Raw genomic sequence first — 12030 nt, 5'->3', positions numbered from 1 at the left:
TCATTGAGATGTCACCACCAAGAAGAAATATACGAGCATATACGAGCGCGTGCGCGACAACCTTGCCGAATGGATGACCCATAATTTTCCATAGCTTTTACTTACTATTTCGAGTAACTTCATAATCGCGAAATTGTGAATGAAAATGAATTTGCGCTAAGAAATATATTAAACGCTTGCTGACGACGATATGCGATAACGTGATTGACACGCCGAGTATATTGTAAACATCGAAGGTTCCCTCCGATGATAGCGTATTAGAGGCGAACGTCGAGAAAAAGATTTCGGAGTAAATTATCTCGGATGATAGTGTATATTACATCATTGTAAATAGCGGTAGATTTTTCGCGAATGACTTGCACCTTATTTCCACGCGATTGTTTGACCAACAACGTCGATATATTTGTATTAATATGTTGTCAATATGTCGATCATATAATAATAAGATAAAAACTAAAATAAGGTGTTACACCGACTTTCCAAATTTATTACAATTAATTTGAAAATAATAAAAATCTTGCGTTAAAAAAAATCTACTTAAAAAAATTTTCAATATACATATAGTGACATTATACATCGACAATAGAGTCAACCCTTATCACATTGCTTAGCAATCGATCACAGACCGACCGAGTAGGTATCAAAACTGCATCCGCAGTTGCAATAATGGACCGCAATTCTACCGCGAGATATCGCCGCGATCGACCGGTCGGAGTTTTTTGACCGCGCGGCTCAATCGATAGTTTTTATCAGTCGCGGTCGCGAGGGTGAGCCCGGTGAGCCGCGGGCCTGGTTTTGAGGTTAGGGTTAGTGACTCGGTGACACCGCGACGGACGGCGGCGGGCGGACGGCGGACGTCAGGCGGCGAGTTTTCGGTGCGCGAAGAAGGAGCGAACGCGCCGGGCATCGCTCGCTTCGGTCGCGTCAGATCGGCTGACGCCAGTTTTCGGTCCGCGAAATATTGTCCGCCGGTCGCGAGGGACGATCCGAACGGTGAAAATACGTCGCGCGTCCGCGACGGGATATCTGTTTATATCAGCGATCGCGAGACCGCGGGTGGCATCCGCCGCGCGCGCGCGCGCGCGCGCGTCCAAAAATAGAACGGTGGCGGCCGGCGGTGGCGGCGCCCGCCGCCTCGACGAGAGGAATTCCTTGCCCGCGAACGAGAGGCGAAAGGGGAGGATCGCTCTCCCGGAATTCTGGAGACGGGACGCGCCGATGTACACGAGGCCGGAGCGCGTGACGCGGCAACGTGCCGCGATAGGCTCCCGTTCACCCCCCTCGTTCACCCTCTCGCTCTCCCCGTCGCTTTCGGGAACGTCGTGAATTCTCCCGAACGCTTCTCGCGACCGTCCGGATCTTGTCGTCGACCCGCGTTCCGCGCACCGTCGCGTCGACGCGCGCTGGACCACCCGATCGAATGTCCGATCTCGCGACCGGCGCCAGTCCGTCCTCCCAGCAGCCGGTTCGGGGAATAGGGTCAGTTGGGGTTGCGACAGCGAGGTGAGTAGAGGACATCGCGATATCATGTTTGATCATTGACGTTTCAATAATCTCGCGCGCGACAGCTGTTGATCTGACTGACGAAAAATCGCGCAATCGAGCGTCCCGATCTCAAGCTGATCTCGAGCTTAGCGAATCAAGTTTTTGATATTGTGGGCAATAGCTTCTTTTTATTTTGTACTTAAGCTCAAAGATAAATCTTCATAAATCTAAGAAAAAAAAAGGATCGTTTATAAATGTCATTTATGTCATACAATGTGCTCCAAGTGTTGACAAGACTTATTTCTCTTTTTCAGCGTTTTCGCGCGAGAGACCGACCCGCGCGATATTCCCAGTCGTCTGTCCGCGACGATGCTCCGAGATTTATCGCGCGCGCGGCACGCGTCGTCGCGCGTCGCAGGATAGACGCGCGGGAGAGAAAGAGAAGAGAGAGCATCCACACGGGTCCTCGGCGGGGCGCGCCGCAAATTGACACATTCGGCGGTTCGCGGGAGGCAAGGTCGGACAAATGAGGCGTCGCGTGGTGGCGAGCGACGACGGCGCGAGGCGATCACCGGCAGGGACACCGATGACCGTACGTTGCTGCGAGACGGCCCCTGCGCGCGGGCCCCAGTGAGAAGATGTCGCAGACCGCGGATGCCGAAAGCGAGACGGGCTCCATTTGCGACGAGGAACGCGTCCGGAAGCTGTTCCAGGCATGCGACGGCGACGGCGACGGCTACATCGACAGGTGAGCGAGAATCATTTCAAGATCCACGCGGTGCGGCGGGACGGAGCGGAAGCCAACACTGTTAAGCTGGTTATACACTTAGCGAACGAACAGCGAATGCGAACGTTCAGATATTCGCGTTTTTGCTCCTACGTTGTTTGTTCTTTCTTTCGATTGCACGAAATACTAGAATTCGACCAGATTCGATGTTTGCTGCATGTAGCAATTTTAAATTTTTTATTATATCTGTTGAATAATGACAACAAACGTTTACGTTCACTGTTTGTTCGGTGTTCGTTCGCTAAGTGTATACCTAGCTTTAAATAGCGAAGGATGAAATTTAAACCAATACTACTTAAATTAAATAAGATTGTTATTTTTAGCTACCATGTGTGTCGAATTATTTTAACACAAAACAGTATCATTTTAACTCTATTGGTTTAGTTGAGTTTACATTGTTTTAGTTAAATTAACGACATTTTGAGTAGGAGCCAGTGGCGACTTATAGAAATGATTAAAATAATTCAAATTGAGTATAATTTGACACTACGAATTTAACAGTGTTAAATTTCACAAAACAGATTATTTTAACTCCAGTTTAGTTAAATGAACACTGTTTTAGTTAAATTAACGATATACTGAGTAGGCGCAGTGTCAGTCTCTAAGAATGATTAAAAAGACTTGAATTGAGTATCATTTGACACTATTTAACAGTGAAAAGGGGATGAATTCTCTGTATTGAATCCTCTGCGTCTCTTTGAAATAATGCCGCTTGCCAGAGGAAGTCTCCAATCCGCTATCGATATAGCCATTTCGATATAACCCGATTTCCGTTACTTTTGTTTTATGCCCGTTCTAGACTGGAGGATGAGCCGAGAGTCGGCTCATCCGCCTTCTATAGTGTACGTGACATAAACTATACATAACCTATAGATTTTCACCCGTCTACACCACTCACTCGGATGAGCCGAGAGTCGGCTCATCCTCCAGTCTAGAACGGGCATTAGTCTCTATTTGTGTGTATTTATTTTACGCGAATATTGCAACGAAAGGAAACCGCGCCGTCCCGAAAGGAAGGACCACGCCAAGCTGAATCTCGGACATACCCTCCGCGGAATTTCGTTGAAATCAATATTTTCTCCCCGCGATGAAAATACTGAGACAACTTGTGGATAATCCCGCCGAGTCTGATTTTTTTCCGAATCCGAATCGCCCGTCGCACTCGGCGCCGTATGTAGTGACGTTATCCCGCGTTTCGCGCCACGCACTGAGCCGGATAAATTCGGTGCGCGGATCCTCGCGCGATTACACAATTAACGGTGGCTGGGTGCCGCGCGGAATGGAAAGAGTTCGTTGACGAGACCGCGCCTGCCGCTGGCACGTACGTTTTAATTATTTCTTCGATTAATTAGAGCCGTCTCCCCCTTTCATCTTTCTCTCTGTCTCTCTGTCTCTCTCTCTCTCTCTCTCTCTCTCTCTCTCTCTCTCTCTCTCTCTCTCTCTCTCTCTCTCTCTCGCTCTCTCTCGCTCGCTCGCTTTGCGGCAAGCTCGCCCTGCTGACTCCCGCGGGAATTTAACGAGAGACGACTGGCGCAGCGTATTTCTTTTTACCCAACTTCTGCGAGAGTACAAACTCGCCGAAGTCGGAATCGCGGCAATAGAGCAAGAGAGAGAAAGAGAGAAAAAGACCAATAATAAGTTCGCCATAATTTACGAGGACGAGCATCTCTCCCGCGGAGAGTAAACGCGGACTGTAGACCACTTTGTAACTTCTCATCTGCTTTTTTTTATTTCTCCGACTTGCGAACCGATCGAGAAAACATTTTCTTGTTGATTCATCGAGTGGACTGTCCGTTTCGTAGGACTAGCAATTTAGAAATTGTTTCCCCGTCTCTTTCCCTCCTCGCCTCGTCCGACAGAGTTACAAAATTCGGAAATACGTGATTTTTGCGAGCGGCTTTTAAATTAGATTCCGCTCTCGAGGACGTTCCGTTCTATCGCTCTGACCATTTCGTTCCTCGCTCGTCGTTTCCGTTATCGATGTCTCGATAACGTTTTCTCCCGTTGTTTTTCCTTTTCGCGGAGCGGTTGGCCGCCCGATCGGCGATGCCTTCGATATTACGCTTCTAACGCGCGACCGACGCACACGTACGGGAACTCCTCTCGTACGTGGGACGTGGGACTCGCGCGGGGCTGCCTTTTATTTCTTTTCAATGAAGCTAAAGGTGCACTTTTTACCGCGCTCGTCGAACATTACGGTCTATTTTGTCTCCTCCGCCCACCTCCGCCGCTCGTACGCAGGTTCCTGCCGTGGGTAAACTTACGAAGGTAAAATTACGTCTGCGTGGTCTCTCTCCGCGTATTACATGCATGTAATGTTTACACGGACTCCGTCCCACGTACGCTGTAAGCTGCGCAAACTACATTTATACACGTCGGCAGGCGGGCGAGAAACTCGGCGGCGGGTACTCCTCTTTTAATCGTGCTTTTTCTACGTCCACTCCTTTCTGCAAGTGAAACCGGAGACGATTCTTCATAAATATCTCGAGAAGCTTTCGAAATTTAATTTAGAAATTCTTTAAATATTATAAGACATGTATATTGTATAGATATGTATATTTTTTTATGTATGTGCGATGTTGTACGTAGAGATGTAGCGATACGTAACTTTTTATCTGTCGTTTAACGACATACAGGCGCAGTTTTAATCTGACAAGTACCACGATCGACAATAACTATTAACATTTTTTTGTTCCTTTAAGAATTTATCTCAACTATGTGTGTCGAAATTTATTATTTTAACACGAAATAGTATTATTTTAACTTGAGTTTAGTTAAATTAACGACATATTGAGTAGGAACAGTGGTGACCTATAGGAATAGTTAAATGACTAAAATTAAGTATAATTTGACACAACAAACTTTAACAGCGAATGAATTTAACTGCCTAAATCGCGACGTGTCATCTGTAAATAGTTTAGCAGAGACGCATTTAGATCCGGCAATTCGTCAAAAGATCGAGAATCACGACATATCCATTATCTCAACGTTCCGTCCAAGGATCGCACGTAATGAGGAGAACTCATTAACGCAAAGAAAATCGAATTGAGACTCGCGCTCGAAACAACGGTTAGCATGTCCGCCCGTACGCGTTTTAATCTCGCGGACGAGATTTATCGTCGACGATCTAGTTTTACCGGGGGTACGATAAAACGATCGGATCTTCCGAGAAATCGCCGCAGTGCAGTCCCGGCGCGCTGTTAACGAATCTCGCGCGATTGTTCCGAGATAAATCCTTCGATTCGAGGTCGCGGGCGGCATCTGCGAAATTGGAACGGGGAATGATTTATAATTAACCGCCATTCCCCATAATAATTGCCTTTACGTCGTTAATTATCGCCCCGGGGGGAGTAACATCGATTCGTTAACGAGGAATAATTTATTGCGCGGCGGACGCGTCGTTGCGGTGTTTTATAGCGATCATACGGCTCGAGCGCGATTTCTCGCGTTTATTTGTTATTTTACTTCCTTTTTTTTATCTCCGCGATGCATTAAAGCTCATCTAGCCTCGCGTACATACAAGCGCGTTTTTAAGATAGATTCACCGAGTACCGGGCGGCGGCCGGGAGCGGGGCCGCAGGGTGGAGAGTGCGCGCGTTCTACAAACAAATTAAGAGAGCAAACCCGGCAGCCATAGTTCCTCTTCGCGTTAAAGAGAAGAACGGGACAATATTTCCCGACTTGTTGGCATTCATTACACCGCGCTTTCGTAACCTCGTTATACCCTCTCTCGCTGTCGCCGCGCACGTGATGCACATTTTCGGCATCCTGCACGTCGTCGCACGCAAAGTTCCGTCCGCGTCCTCCAAGCGTACGTAATACTCCGGAATTTTACTCATCTTTCTTCCCCCGGTATCATCTCCAACGACAGACTCCCTAAACCGAGATCGTTATCTCGTTTCTTCGATCGAAACGAGAGTTCCTCTCGCAAGGCGAGCTCTCGGGAGGAAAGAAAAACGAAACGCGAACGTTTTGTCGAACGCCGAATTTCCGTGCGTGATCATCGCGTTGATATTGAAAAGCGGTGACCCAATTTTCCGGGGGGGCACCGTTCGGCGTTTCACGCATGCCGCGAGAGACGATTGTGTGCGCGTCGTCTCGACGCGGGCAACGGCGGATAGGAATTGAAGAGAAGTCCGGGCGAAGCGCGCGACGTGGAGGAAGGGTCGATTCCGTCGATGGCAAACCCTCGACGACACCCCGAGGGTTAGTTCTCCCGTCGGCGAGGGGGAGAGGACAACGCGCGCGTTGTCCCCGCGTTTTATGGCAAGTGAGTCACACCACCACCGCGAGATCGGGTTCTATCTTCTCTTCTCCCGTTTCTCCCCCGCTTGTCGTTTTGGTTGTACGACTGATCCTTCGCGCAGCGAAGCCGGGTCCCCGCGCTTGATGGCAGACTCGTTTATCGGCATTTCTCTCCCTCCACCTCTGATTCTACCTCCGCCTATGTGCCCCCCCTTTATCTTCTTTTATCTTTCTCTCTCTCTCTCTCTCTCTTTTTCATCGCGCAAAATACAGTCGACGAATATCGGTTGCAGCATCCTGTAATGCAACGGATTTCCGTGAACGTGTAGTCGTAAACGTAAAATTCCGCTTGTCGATGTTCCGCTGGAATAACGCTGGAATAAAGGAGCGAGTGATCGTCGTTCAAGTCGAAACCGCACGTCCGCAGATGTCGGCGTAAGTTCGACTCCGATATCTTTTCCTCGTTCTCGTCCTCGCCTTTGTCCTCATAGATAGACGATGCATCTTGCGAACAAACTTTCTACGATATAATTTTTGAAGAATTGGCTAGAGATGGTAGTTCTCTTCATTACAAAGGAAATGACGGAATAAAATTTTGGCTGTAATACAAGAATAAGTTGAGCCGAAAATTCACGAAATACAACGAAATCGAAACGAAATATGAAATATTAGCGGAAGTACTCGGCAAGGATCGATCGGGCGCCAGTATCAGCTAGTAATAACTGCTCAACTTGTTGTACGAAATATATATTAGACTCATGAATGATTCGCGACGATGCGACGAGATTCCGTCGGCGGACGTTCTCGTTATAATTCCGAGATTCCCTTGACTGCGACGTGGCTGACGGAATAATAGATGCAGCGGGCGATTTACCTGGCTGCCGAGGCTCTCAGGCTTGTTTGCACGCGATGGAGCGCGTAAGCATAGCGGGAATATTCTCCCGAAAGAAATACTGCGTGAGAGAGCGGACGCTCTCTGTCGTCCGAATCGATATGTCTCGATTCGTGCTCGTGCTTTGAAAAAAGCGGCCGTCTCGATGTTGCACAAGAAGCAAAAAGTAATCGTACGAGCCTGAAGAAGGGCTATATGCGTAATCACTGGCGGATCCATATAGAAAAAATCCTGGATCTGTTTGCCGGACCTGTTTCAAAAATCTAGGAAAAAATGCATTAAACTTTAAAGCGGGATAAAGTTTCACCATTGCACATCCTCGTCACTGATCCTAGAACAAAAGCTAAAAACGTGATACTATATAACAATTAAAAAAATGTCAAACCAAATAATTTTGCCAATCCCTCCCCACACATGCAGAAAAAAGTGTCAAATCAAAACTTACATACTCAAATTAATTAACTGTTTTGTATATATTCAACAATCTATAATTTTATAAGAATTAAACTTTGATAATCTTAAATTTCAATATTACATTACGTTTTGTTGGTTGAATTATATAAAATGACTTTATTCAACCAAATTTTCTTTGTTTTAATACAATATAATCTGAAATAATCTCATTTCAAGATTCCATCATGTTGAAACTAAAGATACTTTCAAATCAAGAATATTCTTTTTTTCTTGCATTATACATAAGTATATCGACGTTAGGATCCGCTAGTGTGCGTAATAGTGATATACGTGTAACAGTAATATGCAATATGTGTATACTTTTGTTTTATATCTTTACATAAGTGTTCGTTATTTCGGTCCGCGAACCTTCCGCTCGTACGTCCTAAAATCCGACGCGCGCCGGTCCGGTCCTCGAATTGCCGAACGCAAACGCACGTTTCGCGGCGTTTCGCCGAATCCATCCCACGGCGAGTTTTTACGCGGTCCGCACTCGTAATTTTGTTACGCGCGGCCAGCTTGCAGCCCTCTCTCCCCTACCATTTATTTCGCCTCGGTTCGACTCGTCCGCGATAAATCCCGAAATCGTCCCGACCGGTTATCGTTATTTACGCCTTCCCTCCTTCTGGCCATCGGGGTACACAACCCCGTCGTTCCCCCCGTTGGAAATTTTCGTTTTGTCGACCCGTCGTCGATCGTCCGTCTCGCGGATTGCGGAACACGTGTTTGATCTCCTATATCTCTCTAGAACTTTAAAGACGTACGAATAAGGTATACAAATTAATAATAAAGTACAAATTTTCTCTTGCGACGCTCGATAATAATTGGATTAACACGATACGACAAATCGGAGAATCTTATACATTTACGTGTAACAATTGATAAGAGCGTCATTCTTTTCTTAAGGTCGGAATACCTCACTGCCGTGAATAATTCGTCAACTCGCCCGCGGTGAATAAAACATCCCTCCGAGAGGCGTCATCGGGAATAGAACGCGGAATGCGCGGGGCGCAGACCTTCGGCGTTAAACGAATTATTTTCGGAGCCAATGCCGTCGCTGGAAATTTGATAAACCCCCCGCGATCGATATGCCGATCTCGCGCAGCGCCGGCGACGTCAAGGTCCCGCGCGCGTCTCTCGTCGCTGCTGCGAATTATTAATAAAACCAGTCGGATTCCGAAATCAACCGCATTATCGGCGATCGCGCCGTTAAAATTGACGGCCGTGACTTCCAGCGACGCAGGCGGGAAGAGCGTGTGAGAGAGCGACTGGCGTTCCTGTCGCGGGTCGCGGGGAGATCGTATTTTTATCGGCGATCTTTGGCGAGGACCGACGACGACCGGGGATCCCCGTCGGGACAGCAGTCCCTTTCGCAATCGAAATAACGTGATTTCTCGCTAATTACCGCGAAATCTAAACCTCTCGAAAGAGCGCTAACAAAGCGACAGGCGTTAAAAGGGGGAGATGAAGCGCGATGAGTTTGCTGGAGAGCCCGCGTGAAGGGCTCTCTTCTCGTTAAAAACCAACTTTTTTAACATCTCTCTTCCCTTTCCCAACCTTCCCCGCTCCCTGGCTCTTCCTCTTCCATCTTCTTTTTTCCCTCTTCTTCTCTCTCTTTTTCTCGATTCTTTTCCTCTTTTTGTTTTTAATGGCGCCCGAGATATCTCCGGCGAGGCGAGAACTTTTGCAGTTTCGAAAGGGTGGATCAGCCGAACCGACGGTGTAAGAGTCTTTCATATAACGGACTTCGATGAGGGGCTGCGTTTCGATGAAATAGAGCGAGACATTTGCAATTGAATAGCAATATCATTCTCCGATGTGCGAGTTCTCTCGAAGCCGCCCTCGCTCGCGCGACCTCCAGGTGCGTTTCTTTTTTTTTATTGTCTCGGCGCGTTTCTGCTGGTATTACTTTACCTTCCACATCTCCCGCATTGCTTAAATAACACTTTTCCGCTCTAAAAAGATATCTCGTTCCTCTTGTTTGGAATCTATTTATCCTCTTATTTCCGCATGTACAATACTTATACCAGGATCTCACTAAATTCGAAAGATACAGAATTGAATAAAGATAACCACCTCGAGATCGCGTAACTTAATTTGAAGATCCTGAAAGACACTTTGAATTCTTCGGAGAGATGTCAAAGGGCGGACGTAAAATAATAGGAAAATAATCGCGTTTCCCCGCGGAAATTCCCGTGGAATATATAGGTTGTGTGGAAAGTTTTTCTGCAAATGTCTCACGCCGGGACAATGATCGCGGTATCAGGTACAATCAGGTTCGAGAGGAAACATTTTAACGCGGGAGAAATCTTGGCCATCGCGCGGCAGCGTCGTCGGTTTCACATTTCCCAACAATGGACGCGCTTATTGGTCCGCTACGGTGCATTACACGCCGGCTTTTTAAACGCGAGCGTAAAACTCGCTTTCGCCGACGAGAGGTTTGTCGAGTCTCGCTGTATTAATCTAAAAGAATAATGTACCTCTAAAACTCTTTGGGATAGAGCCCAGAAATCCGTCATATCCGACAATCACGAAGCAATTGGGACGTTAAAACGTCGAGGAGGTGACATTTCCCGCAGTTTCTGTCTATTCGATATTTTTCATTTCCCTGATTTCTTTTGTTTCGGCGCTTTGAGCTTGCTCCTTTCTCTTTCTCTCTCTCTGCGCGCAACGCTGTTTCACGAGCCCTGATTAAAAGCGAAGGCAGAGAGGAGAATTGTCCGGATCGAAAAACGGGAAAGGGCCGTAACGAGATCACCGCGTTACAGGTCGAGGCACGAAATTGAGTTTTGATCCAATCGCACGTCACGGTCAATATCGACACAAGCGCGGATGCGTGCCCTGAGAATTTTCTTCAGGATCCCTGGGAAAGGTCCTCTCGACAGTCTCGTCGGCGTCCTTCGCTGATAATTTCAATCCGTAACTGTATGTACACGAGGTGCACGTGGCCTTCGATTTTAGCTCGTCTCCGCGTCGTGATTCTTCCGACATCCCGGAATATCTGATTCGCCCAAGTCTTTTTCTGCTCTTAAGCGTTCAACGTTTAACGAGACGGCAAAGTGCACCGAGGACGACCTGATGTGTGTGTGAGACTCTGACATTTCGCGCGAACGGAATGGTGCGAATGCGAAATTAAACAAGCCGTTAAATTCACTTTTCTCGCCGAGCGGGCAAACACACACGCCGACGCCGATGATAAACCACATATTACAACGCGATCGTTTCCCACGTGGTAGCATATTTATCGCGCTCTCTCCGGCGTCGAAGTGCCGTTTAATTGCCGCCGCGTGTAAATACGCGACGCGCGTGCACCGTGTGTGCACCGGCGCCCGGGTGTCCATTTATTTCGAGATAACGCTCGAATAAATTAATGCATCGCGATGGAGAAAACATGGTGCGCGTGCGTTCATTAATTATTACTCCCACGCGTACTTTCCTGCTCCGTAATTATTTTAATAAGTATATTCGAGGTATCAACTCGAGCATGAAAAATGGCTCTATTAATCTTCTTTCCAGGAAGATTTAAAAGAGAGAATAGTACAAGTGAGCACAATTTTTAATTTTCGAGAATCTAAATTTTAATTGGGAAGGACGATTCGAAAAGCACCGAGAGGCTTCTCGATAAAAATACTTGTAATATTTTCTTCCGCCTGTTTCCGACTCGCGTACAAACGATTTCTTCACGAGACGTAGAAAGGCCATCTGCAAATAAAGAGAAAGGGAGGCGGGAGGGAGAGAGAGAAAGGGATATGCGTGTGCATTTAAAATAAACTCACGTGTCTGGTGTAAAACCGCAAATGCGGCGCCCGCGAACGGGACGGGACGGGACGGGACGCGAGCGACACGCATCGCGGTGGATTAAGTTGCGTTCTTCACGCCGGCAACGAGATATATAGATAGAATAGAGTATTCCTTTTCTCCCATCTCTCGGCTTTTTTATTTCACCTCTCGAACCGCAGCGCGGAATGCATTTATCCGCGCGTCTCGGTCGCAGTGGCACTCGACACGCGGCCGGCGTCGCGCGATCCGCTCCGCTCCGCTCGTAGACGAGATATTCTTTGTAACGTGAAATCTTTCGCGAATGTTAAGAATCCGCGCAAAGTTGATTGTGATTAAAGCCCGAAATTATAAAAAGAAATTTCAAATTAGTCCTTGAGAGAGTTGCACA

The 12030-nt window shown here is 47.3% G+C and overlaps 1 protein-coding gene across 2 annotated transcripts in view; it reads left to right on the top strand.

Moving 5' to 3' along the window:
- LOC112464028 (colorectal mutant cancer protein) overlaps nt 1-12030 on the top strand; it is a 142716-nt gene that overhangs the window by 101693 nt on the left and 28993 nt on the right. Inside the window, exons 1-2 of one of the 2 annotated variants that reach the window (XM_025030799.1) lie at nt 828-1503; nt 1800-2233. In XM_025030799.1, the coding sequence (XP_024886567.1) occupies nt 2124-2233 (110 nt within the window). In that variant the 5' untranslated portion in view covers nt 828-1503; nt 1800-2123. Of the gene's footprint in view, nt 1-827; nt 1504-1799; nt 2234-12030 lie in introns of those variants that run through there. The other variant, XM_025030805.1, reaches the window with a different exon arrangement.

This window comes from Temnothorax curvispinosus, unplaced genomic scaffold (assembly GCF_003070985.1).
Source record: "Temnothorax curvispinosus isolate PA1 unplaced genomic scaffold, ASM307098v1 QBEX01001491.1, whole genome shotgun sequence".
Classification (NCBI taxonomy): domain Eukaryota; kingdom Metazoa; phylum Arthropoda; class Insecta; order Hymenoptera; family Formicidae; genus Temnothorax; species Temnothorax curvispinosus.
This window is presented reverse-complemented; position numbering and strand designations above follow the sequence as displayed.